This window comes from Odontesthes bonariensis, chromosome 22 (assembly GCF_027942865.1).
Source record: "Odontesthes bonariensis isolate fOdoBon6 chromosome 22, fOdoBon6.hap1, whole genome shotgun sequence".
Taxonomy (NCBI): domain Eukaryota; kingdom Metazoa; phylum Chordata; class Actinopteri; order Atheriniformes; family Atherinopsidae; genus Odontesthes; species Odontesthes bonariensis.
In genome coordinates this window covers 32,012,116-32,035,150 of record NC_134527.1, presented here as the reverse complement: position 1 = coordinate 32,035,150, position 23,035 = coordinate 32,012,116, and the positions used below count along the sequence as shown (strand labels likewise).

General features: G+C 43.3%; 1 protein-coding gene across 2 annotated transcripts in view; it reads left to right on the top strand.

Moving 5' to 3' along the window:
* The window catches only part of slc27a6 (solute carrier family 27 member 6), a 65,088-nt gene extending 43,969 nt beyond the window's left edge, over positions 1-21,119 (top strand). Inside the window, exons 5-10 of one of the 2 annotated variants that reach the window (XM_075456436.1) lie at positions 3,125-3,319; positions 8,923-9,013; positions 9,133-9,328; positions 15,679-15,776; positions 17,131-17,261; positions 20,104-21,119. In XM_075456436.1, coding sequence (XP_075312551.1) covers positions 3,125-3,319; positions 8,923-9,013; positions 9,133-9,328; positions 15,679-15,776; positions 17,131-17,261; positions 20,104-20,280 — 888 coding nt within the window. In that variant the 3' untranslated portion in view covers positions 20,281-21,119. Of the gene's footprint in view, positions 1-3,124; positions 3,320-8,922; positions 9,014-9,132; positions 9,329-15,412; positions 15,651-15,678; positions 15,777-17,130; positions 17,262-20,103 lie in introns of those variants that run through there. The other variant, XM_075456437.1, reaches the window with a different exon arrangement.
* Positions 21,120-23,035: the final 1,916 nt, after the last annotated feature.

The following is a 23,035-nucleotide window of genomic DNA, read 5'->3' as shown; positions in this document are numbered from 1 at the left end:
TAACCTGGAGGTACCATTTCTCGTCAAAATAGAAATCATTACATTCTAAGTTGATTTTGAGGAGTTCTAGGATTTGCGTGTCTGGTCGGAGTGGGTCGGGGTTGGTTTGTAGGCATTCGGAGATGGCTTGTAGGCCTTTTTCTGTTTCTATATTGGTGTAGAGGCTTTCTACGTCTGCCGTGAAAAGCATGCAATTTGGTTCGAGTTTAAGGGTCGTGATTTTCTGTAGAAAATCCTGTGTGTCCTTGATGTAACTTTCATGCCGGTTGGCCAGTGGGTTTAGATGATAGTCCAGAAATAGTACCGAGCCGTAGGATTCGCTGCTGCAGTCCGAGACTATGGGGCGGCCTGCAGGGATTTTGTTTGGAACTGTCCATTTTTCGGGTTCTTTATGAATTTTAGGTAGGAGATAGAAGTATCGCGGTCTGTGTGGTTGTTCGCCTTGTAGGAATTGAACCTGTGCTCTGTTTAGGAATTTGCGTTTGTAAAGGTTTTCCAAAATGTTTTGGATTCTCTTGGCTGTCTGTGGGTAGATTGGTTCCGCCAGGGGGCGGTAGTACTCTGCGTCATTTAACTGGCGTAGGGCCTCGTGTTTGTAATCCAGTTTGTCCATAATGACCACACTGGATCCCTTGTCGGCTGGTTTTATTATTATTGAGTGGTTGTTGCGGAGGTCTTTAAGAGCTTTTTCCTCTTCCTTGTTTAAGTTATCTGATTCTGGTTGTTTCTGGATTCTGTTTATTGTTTGTCTATCCTGTTCAATTAGTTCCATCACTGGGGGTTGTAGGTCCGCTGGGGGCGGTTCCCAGGTGGAGGGCATTTTGATTGGTGGGGGTTTTGAGTTCTGTGGTTTGTTGTGAAAGAAGGTGGCTAGTTTGAGTTTGCGGTGATATTGTTGGACGTGCATTTTGCATGATTCGCGTACGTTTTTGATTTTGGTTACCGTCGGGACAAAGGATAGGCCTTTTGCCAATAAATTAGTGTCGTGAGTGGATAAATTAAGTGTGGATAGGTTAATTACTGCCTTATCCAGCGGGTTGGGGGTTGGGGGAGAAAATTCATTTGAGGGTATTAGTTTAAATATTCCCTCCAGAGGTTCCACATATGTCGGCCCGTGGCTGGGGTCCAGTGTATGTGGTCGGCTGTGTTGGCGAATTTGTCGTTTGTTAGTGGCGGTATTATTTGATCTTTCTGTGTAACTTCCCCCAAGAAGCTGTTGAACTGGCTGAGGTTGTTTTTTTGTTTTGTGGTGAGTTGGTCAGAAAAGTTCAGAGCTTGAAAATAGATGTTTGCGTATGGGAATGTGTTTTGTGCCGTATATATTAGTCGTGAGATTAGTTTTTTGAGCGTGGTATGGTCATTGTAATCTTTATTGTTTACTCCAAATGATAGGATCACTCGTTGAGTTGTATCTGAAACTGGTGTTTTGTTTCGGAGGATGTGGATGGCGTGAGTCAGGTTCCCTCCTGGGAAGCTGTCTATTTGGACCTGGTTGTTTTTGATTACATGTAGTCTTTTTAAGTTTGAATCGCCGAAGATAATGAATGGTTTTTCTGGTTCTAGAAACCAGTTTTGCATTTTATTGCCAAAATGATCGTGGACATTGAGGCTTGTTCTTGGTAAGATGGTTGTTTGGATTATGCGTCGTGGTTCCGTTTGTTTTAGGGCGGTTTTTGTTTTTTTGTTATCTGGTTCTGTTTCAATTACTGTTTCCGGAGGTGTTGTTCGTTTGTGTGCTGTGTGTGATAGAGTTTTGAGGCTCTTTGAGTGTGTAAGTGGTTGTTTGTGTGCCGTGTGCAATGGTAGGCTTAAGCCTCCTTGTGTGTCAGTTCTGTCTATTGTCTTTTCCTGTTGTTGTGTAGTGTCTGTTCCCTGATTCTGTTTTTTGGTGATATGTGGTTGGGTGGATTTTGGATCATTTTTAGGTTCTGTTCGGTTTTGGTTTGTTTTTGCCGGTCTCTCCAGGAGTGTTGTTTGTTTGTGTGCCGTGTGCAATGGAGTTTTGAGGCTCCCTGAGTATCCTTGTGGGTGGTTATGTGTTGTGTGCAATGGCAGGCTGGAGCCCCCTTGATTATCAGTTCTCTCTGTCATCTTTCCCTGCTGTGTTAGGGTTAAGGTTAGGGGATGGTTAGGGTTAGGGTTAGGGGAGGGTTAGGGTTGGGGTTAGGCTCAATGGCCCCCTCCTACGTGATGTCTCAGTTCGGACTCCTGTTCAATCACCATGGAGTTTGGTATAGGTGCCAAGGGAGGTGCACTGTCGCTCAGGACCCGACTGATGGTTGCTGCGTGTGCTGGAATGGTCTTGGAGTAACTCAGGAGGCCGTGGGAAACTCCGTGCATTTCTGGGTTTATGTTATAAGTGGGTGCGCTAGACACAAGGTCCGTATCGGTGTGTGTCGGGTGTTGCGGGGGGAGAGAAGGGGGGTTAGGGTTGGGTGAGGGTTAGGGGATGGTTAGGGTTAAGTTTAGGGGATGGTTAGGGTTAGGGTTAAGGTTAGGGGAGGGTTAGGGTTAAGGTTAGGGGATGGTTAGGGTTAGGGTTAGGGGAGGGTTAGGGGAGGGTTAGGGTTAGCATTAGGGTTAGCGTAAGGGTTAGGGTTAGCGTTATGGTTAGGGTTGTTTGCTGCTGTGGTCAAAGAGAGGGCAATGATGCACACGTTGCCTGGAAAACAAATCAACTGCTGCCTAATCATGATGCCCTCTCATATCTGAATATAATGATTATCATACAACACTGTAATAATAGTCAATTAGAAAATAATTATCACAGCACAGAATTACATGATAAATAAATGGCTTCATTAAACATATAATGCTTCAGGCATAGGTCAGCCCAAAAGATCCTGAGCAGAGCGCTGACAGCTGAAACCAAGTATTAACCCTCAAAAACCTTTGTCGGTCCATGATGGCATAAATTTTTACACCCTGGATTATATGTACTTAGGTTTGTATCTTGATATATTATACTCACACAAACCCTTTTTCTCTCTTTCTCAGATGTTGACATGTTAATGTTGACATAATACTCCTTAATTGTAACTATTTACTCGTCATTGAAACATTCTTAGTTTTAACATGTCAGACATGTTCTACTGATGTATTAACAGCCTTTTCCCTCCATCAGACAGAGATGGATCAAGTTCACAAGGTACGAATGGGAGTTGGGAACGGGCTGCGACAGGATGTATGGCGAGAGTTCCAAAATCGCTTTGGGAACATTAAAATGTGTGAAGTGTACGGCTCCACCGAGGGGAACCTGTGTTTCATGAATCACATTGGCAAGATTGGAACTGTGGGTCGCTCCAACGTCTTCTACAGGGTGAGTGTGTAAAGGTACTAGATCTGTTACAAAGCGTTGCACTTCCACAGACATATTATAATAAAGAAATTAATAATATAATAACATAGGAAGATCAAGTTCCTTATCATAAACACTGGTTGCTTACTCTCATAAGATAAAACATGAGAATGGCAAATAATAATTTATTCTCTTGAATACAGTATAGTAACTAATAGGCATAAATGTATTTATTTGTTCAATTAACTGCTCAAGTCAAGCACTGCTGAGTTCAACAATGCAAATGTACATATACAGTAAGTGTTTGTCAAAGTTGTTCCACAAAGGTTTACCTCCCCTTCATATGCAAATACTTTGACTCCTGTCAGTCCTAACAGGACCTGCCACCTAAAGAGTACTGTGATATAGCTCTTAGATGGAAAGCCTGAGCCTGTGAACAAGTCTCGCTCCTTTCTTTCAGCCCCTTGACCTTGAAACTTTAATTACAGATAGGGACACCTCAGCTTAGCGTCCTAACAAACAAAGACCTGCTTAACAGACTATTGTTATGTTGACAGACTATGGTCATTACTGCTGTAAAAGCTCTTAACTGAACACATTCTATTATTTCAACACTATGTTATGTAGAGGATGGGCAGTTTTTTCATAATCATCATCTTGTGCAGTTTTCTCCTTTGCACAACCAGCTCCAGAGCAGTCCCCAGCACAGAGCCAGCCTTCTTTATCAGTTTGTTCAGTTTCTCTGAGTCTCTGGCTCTGATGCTGCTGCCCCAGCAGATGCTGTAAAGCTGACTGCACTCCCCACCACTGACCTGTGGAAGATATGCAACATCTTGGTGCTGAAAGAGAAGGGCTTAGGCTTTCTTAAGGAACACAGCCTGCCCCGTCTCTTCTTTGAGACAGCCTCGGTGTTGCATCTCCAGTCTAGTCTGTCCAGGTAAACACACAGGTATCTGTAGTCATCCACCACCTCCACCTAGAATGGAGACAGTGTTTGGCTTACTCCTGGTCCCCCTAAAATCCCAAATCATCTCTTCTTCAAGATGAGGCGGTTGTTCCCACACCATGCCACAAAGTGATTGACCAGTTCCCTGTACTCAGCTTCTTATCCATCAGTGACACACCCAACAACTGCAGAGTCATCAGAGTATTTCTAGAGATAACAGGACTGAGTTGTACTGGAAGTCTGAGGTGTACAGGGTGAAGAGAAACACTCAGTGGGGTCACATGGCACTGAAAGGATCGGATTATTGGCTAAATTACAATCAGACTGAGCTGAGCGAGGGTAATTCTCCTTGGATATTTGGCGGTGAATGAATGGGATCAGAGGCACAAAGCGTGTTTCATACCCCGGTATGATAGGTGGCTCTGTACCCATTCCAACTGTTGCTAATAGAGCCACTTCCTGTTGACCTCTTCACCACCAACACAACAACAACAAACTCAGGCATTGGAGAAAGATGGAGAACGCAGAGCCAGATGAAGCTACGTCCCTCTACATTTGGTCTGTGATGAGCTGCTTGTTGCACAAACTCGATGCCCAACGGAGCATTCTCCATCGCGTTGTTTGTTTCTTTCTGACGGCGACAACAACAGGAATATCGTCTCCTTTGACTTCCGGGTCACGACCCCGGGAAAACATCTGGAGCATGCGCAGAACGCAAAGTCTGATTCACCACGTGCTTCAGCGTCTACAAGCAGGTTTAGAGTGACTTTCAACCCAGTTATCTCTGGATCTTAATCCGACCGCGAGTAACCCGATCCGATTCAATAATTAGTCAGATTAAAGTGTTTAATGAATTTAATAACTCAATCTTATTGTAATTTAGCCAATTATCTGATCCTTTCAGTGCCATGTAACCCCACTGAGTGAGAGTTCAGTCCCGTGGTGCTCCTGTGCTGCTGACCACCTTCTCAGACACACGGCCCTTGGGTCTCACAAACTGTGTTTGTCTGGAAGTCAATAATCCAGGAAATAGTGGAGCCATCTACCTGGATTATCAGGAACTACTCACAGTACAGAATTGTATTTACAGCTCTGGAGAAAATCAAAGAACATGATCCTCACTGTGCTTCCTGCTTTGTCCAGATGAGAGTGGGCTCACTGAAGCAGGTAGATGATGGCATCTTCAATACCAGCCCTAGTCTCTTCTTGACTTTCATAATGTGAGGTGTTAGGGTGACTGGTCTGTAGGCACTGAGAGCAGATGGATGAGATTTGTCAGGTACTGGAACAAGACAGGTTGTCTTCCACAGCACTGGAACTTTCTCCTGACTCAGGCTAAAGTTGAAGAGGTGTTGTAAAATCCCACATAACTGCACAGGTCTTTAAAACCCTGGAACACCATTCAGACATGTAGCTTTTTTCTGGCTCAGTGTCTCCAGTTGCTTCTTCACCTGTCTGCTGGAGACAGACAGGCTGGAGCGGGAGACAGGAGTTGTCATTATGTCCTGATATGGGGGAGATGTTGATGAGGTTATGTTGAGATCCATGACTGTGGTTCAAGATGAAATGATGGGGCTGTGACAGCTGAGCTCAGTGTAACTGGTGAGAACCTAGAACCCCTCGAGGGGCTTTAGCACTGGTAAGAATTCTCCACTGGGGGCCTTGACAGGAGACCAGCAGATGGGCAGGCTGGACCAGCAGGACCAGCAGGACCGGGCTGGAAGGAAGACAGGTGGAACAAGCAGAAGGACAGGCAGGACCAGTGGGAGAGCAGGCAGGAGAGCAGGCAGGATTAGTGAGGTTGAGACCTCGCCCATGGATGACTGAATGTCTTGAGATGAAAGGGGCAGGTACCTCTCAGGAGGACAGCCAGGCAGACGACCAGTCATCCAGCAAGGATGGAGCTAAGATTTCTCTGGGGAACAGCTTGGCGAGCGGCCAGATATCCAACAACGTGGGAGGTAGCTGTGTGGGGGATGGCCGGACAATTGGTGCCAAACACTTACTGTTTTAATAAAAAAAGGAATTGATCCATAACAGAGGTAAAGCCTTGTCCCAACATGTTTCAATGTTGTTGCTTTCAAAACAAGAAAATAATTGTCCAGAAACTGAAAGCAAGATTCTCTGTTTTTAAATTCGACACGTTGCCTTGGTCAATAAAAATATACGGTTCAAATAATCCTCATTCTTTTAAATGGGTGGGGTGGGGACATTCATAATCTGCAGCCTTTATGACTGCTGATGAAGCCCATACTAGTCTGTTTCGACAGTAAAGAAGGATGACCAATGAATTGGCTTATCTGTGGCTCTTACAGGTATTAGCTGCACTAATGCTTGCCTGTAAAGAGAGCTGCTGTTAATAAGAGGAGTTACAAAAGAACTTTAATCTCTGACCACAGCTATTATTAGACCACCTTTCCTTCTGGCCCACAAAACCTTATAAAAGATGGTTATAAAAGTAAAGTACTAAAAACATGAAATCTGGACACACACACCGATACATTATTGCCATTATTACTCATTAAACAAATAGACACCACAAGAGATTCTATTTTGAAATGTGCTGTAGAATTACAGTTTTAGTGTTACACACTACACACACACACACACCCCAACCCTTCCCTAAAAATAGCAACAATTACTCATCATTCTTGCAGACTAAGGCACTCAGTCATGTTGTGAGTCTCATGTAATCTGTGGCGTTAGCGGTGCAGACCTCTATGTCCTGACCTGCAGTAAGCCTTTGGCCTCTGATAAGTGGTGGAGGAACTCAGAAGGTTTAAGAAACACAACAATACAAAAGTTCTCCATTGTCTCTTAAACTTTTACATTTAAATGAGAAGTAAACCTGTTTGTGTTCTTCATGGCTTTGATCTATTTAAAGAAAGTTTTTAAGAAGTTGCCCTTCAGTAATGAAATCTTAAGTGAAGTACTGTACCCATCATCCAGCAAATATTCCAAAAAGCACAAAAACTGGTAGTACATCAGTAACTTCCAAGTTTAAAAGGACAAAAGTGTTTGTTCGACTCACATCACAGTAAAGATATGCATAGGTGTTTCAGCGCAGAGCTTTCATCAGAGCATTGTTGGGTATACAATAAAGCCAGAGGTCAGAGATGCCATACAGTTGGGAGCTGCACCTAATCAGTCATGATCAAATCAAATCATCTTACTCATCTCAGTGTCAGGTAACTACACAGCATAGTAATTTAAGGTCCGTTACAACGCTGTCTGTAGCCACTTCTAAGAAAACAATGTCAATCTAAAACCCATTTAAGGCTGAGGTCATTATTAAGTCCCTTTGGTCTCTTTGGGTTCAATCTGTGCAGCCAGTCTCTTCAAAAGCTCCTCACCTCTAGATGGCGATGTGACCCTTTCAGATCCACAAAACATCAGTGAGGAGGGTGAACCCTGGTTACCTCAGCATTGTGCTTTGAAATTGTATAATCCATATTGCTTGTATGGACTGCTGTTTTGTGCACTGATCTGCTTTTTGCTGTTTCAGGGGTTGTTTGGTTTGTCCAACATTTGCCTTTTTTCAATTTTATTTATGACATAATGTGTGATTTATTTCAGTTTACTTTCAAATTGTAATTCCCTCTCAAGTTGAAATCGCGAAACCAAGTCGTTCTTTTAGTTACGGGCTTTAATCACACAAGGAGCATGATAGTGTGCCGTGAGAACTGTTAAACATACAGACAGAAAAGCAAATAAACCAAATTACTCCCATGTAAAGACATCAAAGGAACAATGCGACTGTTACATGACTCAACAGAAATTCGTCACTTACATCTTTACAGTCTTACAAACATAACAGTAACAAAACATAAATGTACCTCATTGGCCGCTTTCCCTTGAGAGAAAATTAGAAATCTTCAGTCCTTCAATGCACTATGCACTTTATCCAGTCTTCCTTAATCATTGCTGATCTTAGGCAGAGAAATCAGTCTGCCTGCTAGCTTGGTCCAGAATGCTACAGGTAGCGACCCTCAAAAGTAACACCTGTCAACCCGCGGCAGCAGCCTTGGTTCCCCCTTAATTAAGACTTGTTCCCCCATTTCAAAACAAACAATTTACATGAAATATATGAAATGATGCTTTTAATATTAAACTATTGTTACTAGAAATGTATGTATTCATGAACTCTGTATGTTTTAACCTAATATTTATTAATCTATTATTTATTTATTTATTCTGACTTTGATGGCAGCTACACAAATGAAATATATAATTCCATGTAAACTAATTCATTTTCAGCAATATGTTTTTGTCCAGTAACTCATTTCGGCTCAAATTCATAGAAAGTCTCTAAACTAAAAAGAGCCTTTAACTTTTTGAATAATTGTAAACCCAAGTGTATGAGTGAATTATTCATATTAATCTCCTTTTCTGTGGCATTCAGCTGCATCTTCTGACAGTGGGCCATTTACTGATGAAGACAAAGATGTTGGAAAACAGTTTAACTGTAAATGTTACTGTTGCCGCGACTACAACAAAATGAAAATAAAATCGAGTTGCTTCATTGCTCATCCACTTTTTCCAGTCGAGTCAGCGTTCCTGTTCTGGGTTGCTGGTGTTCAAAATCCTGAAACTTCTATCATTGAATTAGCTTTGTCAGTTCCACATTGGATGATATCTGCTTTCACATCTTGACTTTCTTTTGATGTTTTTTGTGTAGCTCCTGTTCAAGTATGATCTGGTAAAGTATGACATGGTAAAAGATGAACCAGTGAAAGATCAGAAGGGTTTCTGTCAGCGAGTGAAGATGGGTAAGATTTTATCACAGAAACCTTTCCATGAATTACCGTTGTTGTTTCTCTTTGAAAACTGTTTTGAGCTGAGAAGTCTTTGTCCTAAATAACGACTCCTTAACCTGTTGTTCTTTAAGGAGAGACGGGGCTTTTGCTGTCCAAGGTGAACAGCATCAGCCCGTTCTTTGGCTATGCAGGAAGCAAGCAGCTGACCCAGAAGAAGTTGATGAGAAATGTGTTTGTGAAGGGTGACGCCTACTTTAACACAGGCGACCTCATGGTTGAAGATCAGGGCTTCATCTGCTTCAGAGACAGAGTGGGAGACACCTTCAGGTACAGCTCGATCACACGTTTGAGACTCTTTAACAGAATCTTCTGAGAATATCATCCATCAGAATCAAACAAGGTGTCACCGTATAAGTTTTTTATTTTGTTTTTAAAGTTCTGCTTACTTAGCAAATATACACTGTTTCTCATAAAGTTGGAATAAAATATTTTTTACCTGACCTGTTACCCGACCTGTTACCTGACCTGTTACCTGACCTGTTACCTGACCTGTTACCTGACCTGTTACCCGACCTGTTACCTGACCTGTTACCCAACCTTTTACATGACCTGTTACCTGACCTGTTACCCGACCTGTTACCTGACCTGTTACCTGACTTGTTACCTGACCTGTTACATGACCTGTTACCCGACCTGTTACCTGACCTGTTATCTGACCTGTTCCCTGACCTGTTACCTGACCTGTTACCCGACCTGTTACATGACCTGTTACATGACCTGTTACCTGTACTGTTACCTGACCTGTTACCCGACCTGTTACCTGACCTGTTACCAGACCTGTTACCCGACCTGTTACCCGACCTTTTACATGACCTGTTACCCGACCTGTTACCTGACCTGTTACCTGACAAGTTACCTGACCTGTTACCTGACCTGTTACCTGAACTGTTACCTGACCTGTTATCTGACCTGTTCCCTGACCTGTTACCTGACCTGTTACTTGACCTGTTACCCGACCTGTTACCTGACCTGTTACCTGACCTGTTACTTGACCTGTTACCCGACCTGTTACCTGACCTGTTACCTGACCTGTTATCTGACCTGTTACCTGACCTGTTACCTGACCTTTTACATGACCTGTTACCTGACCTGTTACCTGACCTTTTACCCGACCTCTTACCTGACCTGTTACCCGACCTGTTACCTGACCTTTTACCCGATCTGTTACCCGACCTATTACCTGACCTTTTAACCGACCTGTTACCTGACCTGTTACCTGACCTGTTACCTGACCTTTTACCCGACCTGTTACCTGACCTGTTACCCGACCTTTTACATGACCTGTTACCTGACCTGTTATCTGACCTGTTACCCGACCTGTTACATGACCTGTTACCCGACCTGTTACCTGACCTGTTATCTGACCTGTTACATGACCTGTTACCCGACCTGTTACATGACCTGTTACCCGACCTGTTACCTGACCTGTTATCTGACCTGTTCCCTGACCTGTTACCCGACCTGTTACATGACCTGTTACATGACCTGTTACCTGTACTGTTACGTGACCTGTTACCCGACCTGTTACCCGACCTGTTACCTGACCTTTTACATGACCTTTTACATGACCTGTTACCTGACCTGTTACCCGACCTGTTACCTGACCTGTTACCTGACAAGTTACCTGACCTGTTACCTGACCTGTTACCTGAACTGTTACCTGACCTGTTCCCTGACCTGTTACCTGACCTGTTACTTGACCTGTTACCCGACCTGTTACCTGACCTGTTACCTGACCTGTTACCTGACCTGTTACTTGACCTGTTACCCGACCTGTTACCTGACCTGTTATCTGACCTGTTACCTGACCTGTTACCTGACCTTTTACATGACCTGTTACCCGACCTGTTACCTGACCTTTTACCCGATCTGTTACCCGACCTATTACCTGACCTTTTAACCGACCTGTTACCTGACCTTTTACCCGACCTGTTACCTGACCTGTTACCCGACCTTTTACATGACCTGTTACCCGACCTGTTACCTGACCTGTTATCTGACCTGTTACCCGACCTGTTACATGACCTGTTACCCGACCTGTTACCTGACCTGTTATCTGACCTGTTACATGACCTGTTACCCGACCTGTTACATGACCTGTTACCCGACCTGTTACCTGACCTGTTATCTGACCTGTTCCCTGACCTGTTACCTGACCTGTTACCCGACCTGTTACATGACCTGTTACATGACCTGTTACCTGTACTGTTACGTGACCTGTTACCCGACCTGTTACCCGACCTGTTACCCGACCTTTTACATGACCTGTTACCCGACCTGTTACCTGACCTGTTACATGACCTGTTACCCGACCTGTTACATGACCTGTTACCCGACCTGTTACCTGACCTGTTACCCGACCTGTTACATGACCTGTTACATGACCTGTTACCTGTACTGTTACGTGACCTGTTACCCGACCTGTTACCCGACCTGTTACCTGACCTTTTACATGACCTTTTACATGACCTGTTACCTGACCTGTTACCCGACCTGTTACCTGACCTGTTACCTGACAAGTTACCTGACCTGTTACCTGACCTGTTACCTGAACTGTTACCTGACCTGTTCCCTGACCTGTTACCTGACCTGTTACTTGACCTGTTACCCGACCTGTTACCTGACCTGTTACCTGACCTGTTACCTGACCTGTTACTTGACCTGTTACCTGACCTGTTATCTGACCTGTTACCTGACCTGTTACCTGACCTTTTACATGACCTGTTACCTGACCTGTTACCTGACCTTTTACCCGACCTCTTACCTGACCTGTTACCCGACCTGTTACCTGACCTTTTACCCGATCTGTTACCCGACCTATTACCTGACCTTTTAACCGACCTGTTACCTGACCTGTTACCTGACCTGTTACCTGACCTTTTACCCGACCTGTTACCTGAACTGTTATCTGACGTTTTACCCGACCTGTTACCTGACCTGTTACCTGACCTGTTACCCGACCTGTTACCTGACCTTTTACCTGACTTGTTACATGACCTGTTACATGACCTGTTACCCGACCTGTTACCTGACCTGTTACCTGACCTGTTATCTGACCTGTTCCCTGACCTGTTACCTGACCTGTTACCCGACCTGTTACCCGACCTGTTACACGACCTGTTACCTGTACTGTTACCTGACCTGTTACCCGACCTATTACCCGACCTGTTACCTGACCTGTTACCAGACCTGTTACCTGACTTGTTACCTGACCTGTTACATGACCTGTTACCCGACCTGTTACCTGACCTGTTATCTGACCTGTTACCCGACCTGTTACATGACCTGTTACATGACCTGTTACCTGACCTGTTACCCGACCTGTTACCTGACCTGTTACCAGACCTGTTACCCGACCTGTTACCCGACCTTTTACATGACCTTTTACATGACCTGTTACCTGACCTGTTACCCGACCTGTTACCTGACAAGTTACCTGACCTGTTACCTGACCTGTTACCTGAACTGTTACCTGACCTGTTATCTGACCTGTTCCCTGACCTGTTACCTGACCTGTTACTTGACCTGTTACCCGACCTGTTACCTGACCTGTTACCTGACCTGTTACTTGACCTTTTACCCGACCTCTTACCTGACCTGTTACCCGACCTGTTACCTGACCTTTTACCCGATCTGTTACCCGACCTGTTACCTGACCTGTTACCTGACCTTTTAACCGACCTGTTACCTGACCTGTTACCTGACCTGTTACCTGACCTTTTACCCGACCTGTTACCTGACCTGTTACCCGACCTTTTACATGACCTGTTACCTGACCTGTTACCTGACCTGTTACCCGACCTGTTACCCGACCTGTTACCTGACCTGTTATCTGACCTGTTCCCTGACCTGTTACCTGACCTGTTACCCGACCTGTTACATGACCTGTTACATGACCTGTTACCTGTACTGTTACCTGACCTGTTACCCGACCTGTTACCCGACCTGTTACCTGACCTTTTACATGACCTTTTACATGACCTGTTACCTGACCTGTTACCCGACCTGTTACCTGACCTGTTACCTGACAAGTTACCTGACCTGTTACCTGACCTGTTACCTGAACTGTTACCTGACCTGTTATCTGACCTGTTCCCTGACCTGTTACCTGACCTGTTACTTGACCTGTTACCCGACCTGTTACCTGACCTTTTACCCGATCTGTTACCCGACCTATTACCTGACCTTTTACCCAACCTGTTACCTGACCTGTTACCTGACCTGTTACCCGACCTGTTACCTGACCTGTTACCCAACCTTTTACATGACCTGTTACCTGACCTGTTACCTGACCTGTTACCCGACCTGTTACATGACCTGTTACCCGACCTGTTACCTGACCTGTTACCCGACCTGTTACCCGACCTGTTACCTGACCTGTTACCAGACCTGTTACCCGACCTGTTACCTGACCTGTTACCTGACAAGTTAACTGACCTTTTACCTGACCTGTTACATGACCTGTTACCCGACCTGTTACCTGACCTGTTACCTGAACTGTTACCTGACCTGTTATCTGACCTGTTCCCTGACCTGTTACCTGACCTGTTACTTGACCTGTTACCCGACCTGTTACCTGACCTGTTACCTGACCTGTTACCTGACCTGTTACCTGACCTGTTACCTGACCTGTTACCCGACCTGTTACCTGACCTGTTACCTGAACTGTTACCTGACCTTTTACCCGACCTGTTACCTGACCTGTTACCTGACCTGTTACCTGACCTGTTACCTGATCTGTTACCCGACCTGTTACCTGACCTGTTACCTGACCTTTTACCCGACCTGTTACCTGACCTGTTACCTGACCTGTTACCTGAACTGTTACCTGACCTTTTACCCGACCTGTTACCTGACCTGTTACCTGACCTGTTACATGACCTGTTACCTGACCTGTTACCTGACCTGTTACCTGACCTTCTACCCGACCTGTTACCTGACCTGTTACCTGACCTGTTACCTGAACTGTTACCTGACCTTTTACCCGACCTGTTACCCGACCTGTTACCTGACCTGTTACCTGACATTTTACATGACCTGTTACCTGACCTGTTACCCGACCTATTACCCGACCTGTTACCTGACCTGTTACCCGACCTGTTACCTGACCTGTTACCCGACCTTTTACATGACCTGTTACCTGACCTGTTACCTGAACTGTTACCCGACCTGTTACCTGACCTGTTACATGACCTTTTACCCGACCTGTTACCTGACCTGTTACCTGACCTGTTACCTGACCTGTTACCCGACCTGTTACCCGACCTGTTACCTGACCTGTTACCCGACCTTTTACATGACCTGTTACCTGACCTGTTACTTGACCTTTTACCCGACCTGTTACCTGACCTGTTACCTGACCTGTTACCTGACCTGTTACATGACCTTTTACCCGACCTGTTACCTGACCTGTTACCTGACCTGTTACCTGACCTGTTACATGACCTTTTACCCGACCTGTTACATGACCTGTTACATGACCTTTTACCTGACCTGTTACCCGACCTGTTACATGACCTGTTACCTGACCTTTTACATGACATGTTACCTGACCTGTTACCTGACCTGTTACCTGACCTGTTACCCGACCTGTTACCCGACCTGTTACCCGACCTGTTATCCGACCTGTTACCCGACCTGTTACATGACCTGTTACCTGACCTGTTACCCGACCTGTTACCCGACCTGTTACCCGACCTGTTACCTGACCTGTTACCTGACCTGTTACCTGACCTGTTACCTGACCTTTTACCAGACCTGTTACCCGACCTGTTACCCGACCTTTTACATGACCTGTTACATGACCTGTTACCCGACCTGTTACCCGACCTGTTACATGACCTGTTACCTGACCTGTTACCTGACCTGTTACATGACCTTTTACCTGACCTGTTACCTGACCTGTTACCTGACCTGTTCCATGACCTGTTACCTGACCTGTTACATGACCTGTTACCTGACCTGTTACCTGACCTGTTACCTGACCTGTTATCTGACCCTTTACCCGACCTGTTACCTGACCTGTTATCTGACCTGTTACCTGACCTGTTATCTGACCTGTTACCTGACCTGTTACCCGACCTGTTATCTGACCTGTTACCCGACCTGTTACATGACCTGTTCTCGATAGATAAAGTTTCACCCGGGTAACTGGGACTCAGTATGTAATCATTGCACCTGATCAAAGGTGATTACTACGGAAGAGTATTAGGGCCAGGCATAAGAAAAAATAAAAATATTTTGCCTGTCGAGATTAAAGTCGACATGTTGAGAATAAAGTAGAATTTTCGTGAAAAAAGTCAACTCCTCTGGTCCATCATCTAATTACTTTATTTTCGACATTTTGACCAGTTGTAGAGAGACAGGAAGCAGGGGGCAGAGAGAGGGGGAACAACATGCAGCAAAGGGCTGTCCGATGCGGGACTTGAACCGGGGCCGGCTGCTGAGGACTGTAGCCTCTGTACATGGGGCGCCTGCTGTACCCACTACGCCACGGACCACCCCACATATTTTCTTTTTAATCTTTTCTTTTGTGAACACTGTTCCTGATTAGGCTAGGCTCTGCACACCTTACTATACCTGCGCTGTTAACACTTTATGATTTCTATGAATTTCAGGTGGAAGGGGGAAAATGTGGCAACCACAGAAGTAACAGAGACTCTTGGGCTGGTGGATTTTGTTCAAGAAGTCAATGTGTACGGAGTGGAAGTACCAGGTATGATTTCTATGTACACTATGTTGCCAAAAGTGTTCACTCACCCATCCATTATAATAAATAATTAAATTCAGCTGTTCCAGTCACTTCCATGGCCACAGGTTATAAGTTCCAGCACCTCAGCATGCAGACTGCTTCTACAAACATCTGTGAAAGAATGTTTCGCTCGCAGGAGCTCAGTGAGTTCCAGCATGGTACCATGATAGGATGCCACCTGTGCAACAAGTCCAGTGGTGAAGTTTCCTCGCTGCTAAATAGCAGAGACTGTGAGCCAGGCCTTCTGTCCAACATCTGAGTCTGACCTCACAAATACGCTTCTGGAAGAATGGTCAAAAACTCCCATAAACACTCCTAAAGCTTGTGGAAAGCTTGCCCAGAAGAGTTGAAGCTGTTATAGCTGCAAAGGGTGGGCCGGCGTGTTATTAAACCCTCTGGATAAAGAATGGGATGTTGTTTAAAGCTGCAGTCTGCAACTCTTTTTCAAGCATAATGCCTGGAACTGTCCGGGAATTCTGAAAGTAGTACATTAAATACCCCAATACAAAAAAAAAACGAGTTCTCTAGGTCCCCTATATGTCCCGCTAGGTCCCTCCAAAGCCAGCAGGTTTGTTTACAAAATTGCAGACCGGACCGGTAAAAGGTAACCAATCAGGTTACGAGCTGGGCTCTGCTGCCTGTCAATCACCGATTGTGCACGCGCGATACAAGGTAGGCTCGTCCCCACGCTTATTTATCTGGACTATTGAACTTCATTACGGGCTAGTCTACTTACTGTGTCTTCCATGATCGCAAATGACAGGTGAGTTGATGAATGAGGAGTCGTGTACGCGCATCTGGCGTGCACGTAGACGTGCACGAGTTCTCATGTGTTTTGATGGGGTGGGACAGGAAGTTGAATAACTTTTTATTTTTCGGTTAAAAAATAATCATTTCTTGCATTTTGCGACTACGGAGGTCACCGTTTTCAACTTCAAGCGTTCTGATAGATCATGTAAACTCTTAAAATGCCAAAAATTAGGACTTTACATATGACAACAACAAATCCTGCAGACTGCAGCTTTAAATTGCGTGTAAAGGCAGATGAGCCAATACTTTGGTAATACTGTATAGTGTATGTTATCCAAGTAGTTCTTATCTCAATTACCAATAAAAGGATTACTTAGGAAAAAGTATGAGAGTATTTTGAATAGCCGTTTTCTGATTGCAGCGTACTCTTTCTTTAGTAATAATTATTCTTCTTATTTTAGAATGTTGGAATGTCATAATGCTCCAAGTACAAATTGATGCTAAACAAGCTGTTTATGAGCAGCAGAGTGAAAACAGATCTGTTCTGACTGACCCATCTTGTTCACAGGTCATGAAGGCAGAGCAGGAATGGCAGCCTTAATTATAAGACCTGGACTCAGCTTTGATGGGAAGAAATTGTTTGAACATGCAGTGAGGGATCTACCAACATATGCACGCCCACTCTTCATAAGACTTCAGGTAACATTCTGTAACATTCTGGTGACATTTCATAATGTTTAGCTAACATTCCAGCAAAGAGGTGTAAGAAAGATGACATCCTAATATTATGGAGATTGGACCAAAGAGACGTTTTGGACCAATCTGTTGGTTTCCTTAGCTAGGAAATAGTTTTTGAATTGGCTTTGTATGTATGAATTGGACTCATTTTGAATTTAATTCATTGGATTTGATTGGATTATGATTACAATGAATTGAACTCCAATTGACTTGAATTGGACTGTATCATTGAAGTGCCTTGAGATGACATTTGTTGTGATTTGGTGCTTTATGAATTCAATTCAATTCATTTTTATTTATATAGCGCCAAATACAACAAATGTCATCTCAAGGCACTTAGATAGTAAGTCCAATTCAAGCCAATTGGAATTCAATTAATTAATAATAATCATAAAATAATCCAATTCGTTCATATAGAGCCAATTCAAAAACTATTTCCTAGCTAAGAAAACCAACAGATTACACTGAAAACTTTTTGTTTTTCGGTCCAATCTCCCGGCCTGAGCGTGCCTAAGGCGACTGTGGAGAGAAACGACTCCCTTTTAACAGGAAGAAACCTCTGGCAGAACCAGACTCAGGAAGGGTGGCCATCCGCCTCGACCAGCTGGGGTTTGAGAAGACAGAAAGGGGGGGAGGGGGGAAGGGGGCCGCGGCGGCGGCGGCACTGTAACACCATTCAAAGGATTTCTGTTGGAACAGGGAAACACGAGTTAATGACCACAATAATATCACATATACATAAAGAGAGTAAAGTGAGGAAAGGTGTGACAGATGAGGCCCCCCAGCAGTCTAGGCCTATAGCAGCTTAACTATGGGATGTTTCAGGATTACCTGAGCCATCCCTATTCAAGGTAAACACAAGAAACTTGTGCTAACGAAAAAATAAATAATAAAATAAAGGACCAGACTCAGTGAGTAATTCCCTATACTCCCTATATAGATCTGCTCCTCACACCACAACAACCATCTTTTTACAGCCACAAGCTACCTCAGCCTCTCACCAACTGCACACCAGTCACAGCGGGGTGGGGATGCAAACCCTGGTTCGGGTAGGGGGAGAAATAAAAGAGGTAAGATAAGCGGGAATGGGATTCAAACCCTGGTTCGGGTAGGGGGTAATGAAAGTATAGAGGGTGCCAGAGGTGGAGGCAGGACAAGACACACTAGCAGACACACTATCAGATTCAACAGACCTAACTATAAGCTTTATAAAAAAGGAAAGTTTTAAGCCTGGTCTTAAAAGTGGAAAGGGTGTCTGCTTCCCGGACATTTACTGGCAGCTTATTCCACAATAGAGGGGCCTGATAACTGAAGGCTCTGCCTCCCATTCTACTTTTAGAAACTCTGGGAACCTCAAGTAAACCTGCAGTTTGGGAACGAAGTGCTCTGTTAGGAAAATATCTTACAATGAGATCTTTAAGATATGATGGAGCTCGGTCATTAAGAGCTTTATATGTGAGGAGAAGAATCTTAAATTCTATTCTGAATTTAACAGGGAGCCAATGAAGAGAAGCTAAAACTGGAGAAATATGATCTCTGCTGTTAGTTCTCATCAGAACTCTGGGTGCAGCATTTTGGATCAACTGAAGGCTTTTCAGAGAATATGTGGGACAGCCCAATAATAAAGAATTACAGCAGTCCAATCCTGAAGTAACAAATGCATGAATTAGTTTTTCTGCATCACTCTGAGACAAGATGTTCCTGATTTTAACAATATTACGAAGGTGAAAGAAGGCAGTCCTAGAAACCTGTTTTATATGCGAGTCAAATGATAAATTCTGGTCAAAAATAACTCCAAGGTTCCTCACTGTAGAACTAGAAGCCAAGGAAATACCATCTAGAGTAACTATATAGCTAGACAGTTTCTCCCTGAAGCGCTCAGGTCCAAAGATAACGACTTCAGTTTTGTCTGAATTTAGAAGCAGACAGTTCTGAGTCATCCAGGTCTTTATGTCTTTAAGACATGCTTGTAGTGTGACCAACCTATTGGGTTCATCTGGTTTCATAGATAAGTACAGCTGAGTATCATCAGCATAGCAATGGAAATTTATGCCATGCTGTCTAATAATGTTACCTAATGGAAGCATGTATAAAGTGAAAAGAATCGGTCCAAGCACAGAACCCTGAGGAACTCCATGACTTACTCTGGTGTGTGAGGAAGATTCTTCATTTACAAGAACAAACTGAACTAAATTGAATTGAATGTATGCTACGTTATAGCAATTAGTATTATAACACCCAGTTTGTGTGTGCGTGTGTGTGTGTGTCTGTGTGTGTCACATCAGTGCAGCATGTATTTCACCCAAACCTTTACACACTTAACAATTGAATTGAATAATACATTTTTAATAATACTGACTCTTGGCTAACATAACTCAATTTGGTTAGCCTAAATACAATTGGAGACTTGGACAAAACGATGTCCTCACACCTGAATGCGGCTGGATCCCTCGTCTGGGAGAGTCGGGGTTCCTGATGGTACTTTTTCTCAGCACTTTCAGAAACTTGGCTAGCCTCTCCAGATTTGAGCGCTGAACCTGAGTGCAGAAGCCTCGGGCTCCATCAGAGCTCTCATGGACAACCCCCAGACAGACGGAGCATGCTTCAGGATGGTCCTTGTCAAAAATCTCATTTTCATAGAAAAAAGCTCAATAGAAATTCTTAGGGAGAAAGAAAGCTACTGCAGCAGGCCACTGGTGCGGTGACATTCTGGAACATGTTTAACGCTTGATGTTCCACAGTTTTCAGTCTGAAATATGCTAACATGCTTTGACATGACACTTTTTTTTTTTTATTCCTTTAGGAGGTCATGGAAATGACAAGCACCTTCAAGCAGCAGAAGTTCCAGCTGGTCCAGAGTGGCTTCAACCCCTCAAGTATCTGTGATCCACTCTATGTGTTGGACTACCATCAGAGGAGCTACATTCCTTTAGCAGAGCAGATCTACCAGAGCATCACAAGTGGAGAGCGCAAGCTCTAGAATTAGAGCTGGAAAGAGTGTCCAAGTGGGATAGAAATAAACTTGACTTTTTACTGTACTCTGCATTGAATGAAGGACTTTGAGTTTGCAGTTACACTGAAGGATTTATTGAAGTCTGAATGAAAAGCCAATTGAGCAGAGAAGAGGATCGTGATGAGCTGATGAGTCATTTCTTGAGTTACTTTTGTTAGACTAAGCTTCTCATCTTTATAATGAACCTGTATGTATTTCTATGAAACAACATTCAATTGCACTGACTTTTTGCTATCCTTACTTTAAAACACATGAAACATCTTAAGTGTAAAAAAAGGTGCTTCTTATGGTAAATGAAAATCCTTCACTTGTCCATTCATTTGAAGAGATGCAACACCACAATAAAGCTTATTTAAAAGCCCTTTACAACACATTTAGAATGTTTGAATGGTTACATGGTACAGGACTGTAGTTAAAGCTACAGACAAATGAGATGTTAAAGAACTCAAAGATTTGATTGCCAATGGCTTTGGAAATGGATGTCCAATATTGCAGGGTTGGCAGTTGATCCCTTACTACCCAACATGCCAAAAATGTGTAAGACACTTAAAAATGAATGAGGCATTCAATAGCTTTATACTGAAGCTGGTAAATTGAAAATGATTGATTAGTTTAAGTGTTACACAGTGCCGTGTAAACGTATTAACCCCCTCTGCATTTTTCGGATTTTCTCGCCCTGCACCCTGGAATGAAAATGTTTGCAGGATTTGTATCATTTAATGAACATGACTGACACTTTAAAGGTGCAATATACTGTATTTGCACATTTGAAACAAAGAAGAAATAAGACAAATCCTCCCAGCCAACCCACCCATCCCTCTCGGGATATGTTTCCATAAGTTTGTCTTCTACACACATACACAGTAATCTTGAAGTCTCACCACAGATCGCCATATGGATCTATGTCAGGGCTTTGACGGGACAATTCCAAGTGCCCTTGGATCGTGGATCAATGAAAGTGGTGTGAAAAATCTTTCTCTCAGCACTGTTTTTTTTACTTGTCTGTTTGTTTCTTTGTTTTTCCAGTACCGCAATACAACCAGAACTGAAACCTTTCTAGCTGCAAATCTACTTTGCTTCTAATACAGGCCGACGGGCATGTTGTCCAGTGTTGTTTGGATTTTCAACAATCATGGACAACATCAGGTTTTGCTTCAACATGACCATTCCAACAAGACTTTTGAAAAATGTTTAAAGCCCAAAGCTTGCATCACCTCTCACATGAACAACACAGTTACATTTGAAAGAGAACCACAAGCATTAGAAACACATTAAACTATTTACAATATTAAAGCCAAACTCAGATCTCAAGTGGTTCTGCACAAAAGGGGGGCATTGGAATAGAAAAAAGGGGAACGTTAGATAGGGTGTTACAGAGATTGGTGAATTAAAACGAGTGTGTGGACTGGGAAAAAAAAACAGAGATCAAGCGCACAGGAGTTTTAGACCCTGTGTAGAAGCTTCTTGTCCTTACATTCGGGCACTGAGCCATTCACCCATTCTGACTAACACGTGTAAAACTATTACTATCTAAATATGTCACAAACAATGATCAATGAGTGGAACACTTGGAAACCACAGATCACACAGATTAAAAGCTCCAAACACTTTTTCAGAGGACTGATAACCTCCAAGCTGCTCCATAATGTTCCCAATTTAAATTTATTAGTTGTTCTCTTTGTCATAAAATACTATCACTCTAAGATTGTCTCATCTCAACCCTGCTTCCTTCTTCTCTCATTCAGCCCTGAGAGTGACGACAGTCCAAACAATACGTTTATCTACAGACTCTGAGTGATCATTGGCCGGTACTTTAAGAGAACTACATATAGTTATGTAGTTGATGAGTTTACAACGATAATGGATGTTTAGTTTTGTACTAGAGCAATTATTATTACCTCATCTATTTATTTTAACATGAATAGGATTGGGAGAGATACCAAAGTACTTAGATAAACTGAAAACAGCTTTTCAATGCAAGAATCACAGTGAAGAGATAAGAAGCAATAAAATGTCCAAAATAAATCCAGGAAGAACACAATGTTTAAAACAAGACATTCACACAAGTTGTTGCTGAAATAAGATTTACACAAGCAGAGCGTTCAGAATATTTCCTCCTTTGATTGAAAAGCTGTTGGAACAAAAACAAATGTTCTACAAATTGAGACTTTATGATTTCCACCTGAAGCAGGACTGAGATCAGACAGTCAGACCATATGACATAGGTTAAACTATCAGGATTTAACAGCAAGGCCAGACAGTCAGATGTCAGACAGCCGGTTATCATCTTAAAGCAGTAAAAGTTAGCCTTTATTGTTTTAGAGATCATATTAACATGACTTCAAAAATTTAGCTGATCTAAATATTTCTCCTCGGCCTCTTTTCACCAATTCTGAGTTAATAGTTATTAATATTCATATTTGATCTCATTAAACCATTTAACTATTTAACTGCACCAGATCTATGAAACAATCAAAATGCTCTCTTAACAAAGCAGCAAAGTGCTTTATAGAGAGGTTTAAAATGAGTTAGATTATTAGGATATTAACAAACACAACAATAAAAGGCGCTACAGAGGTCCGTTTCACGTAGCAGGTTTAGTGAAAACTCTGAGTAGGTTAACCCTGAAATGAGGGAAACCCTAAGTTTTCCATTTCACAAAGGGAGGTAACCCAACCCCGAGAAAGAGGGGTAACTCTAGCCTGTTTCACAAAGAGAGGTA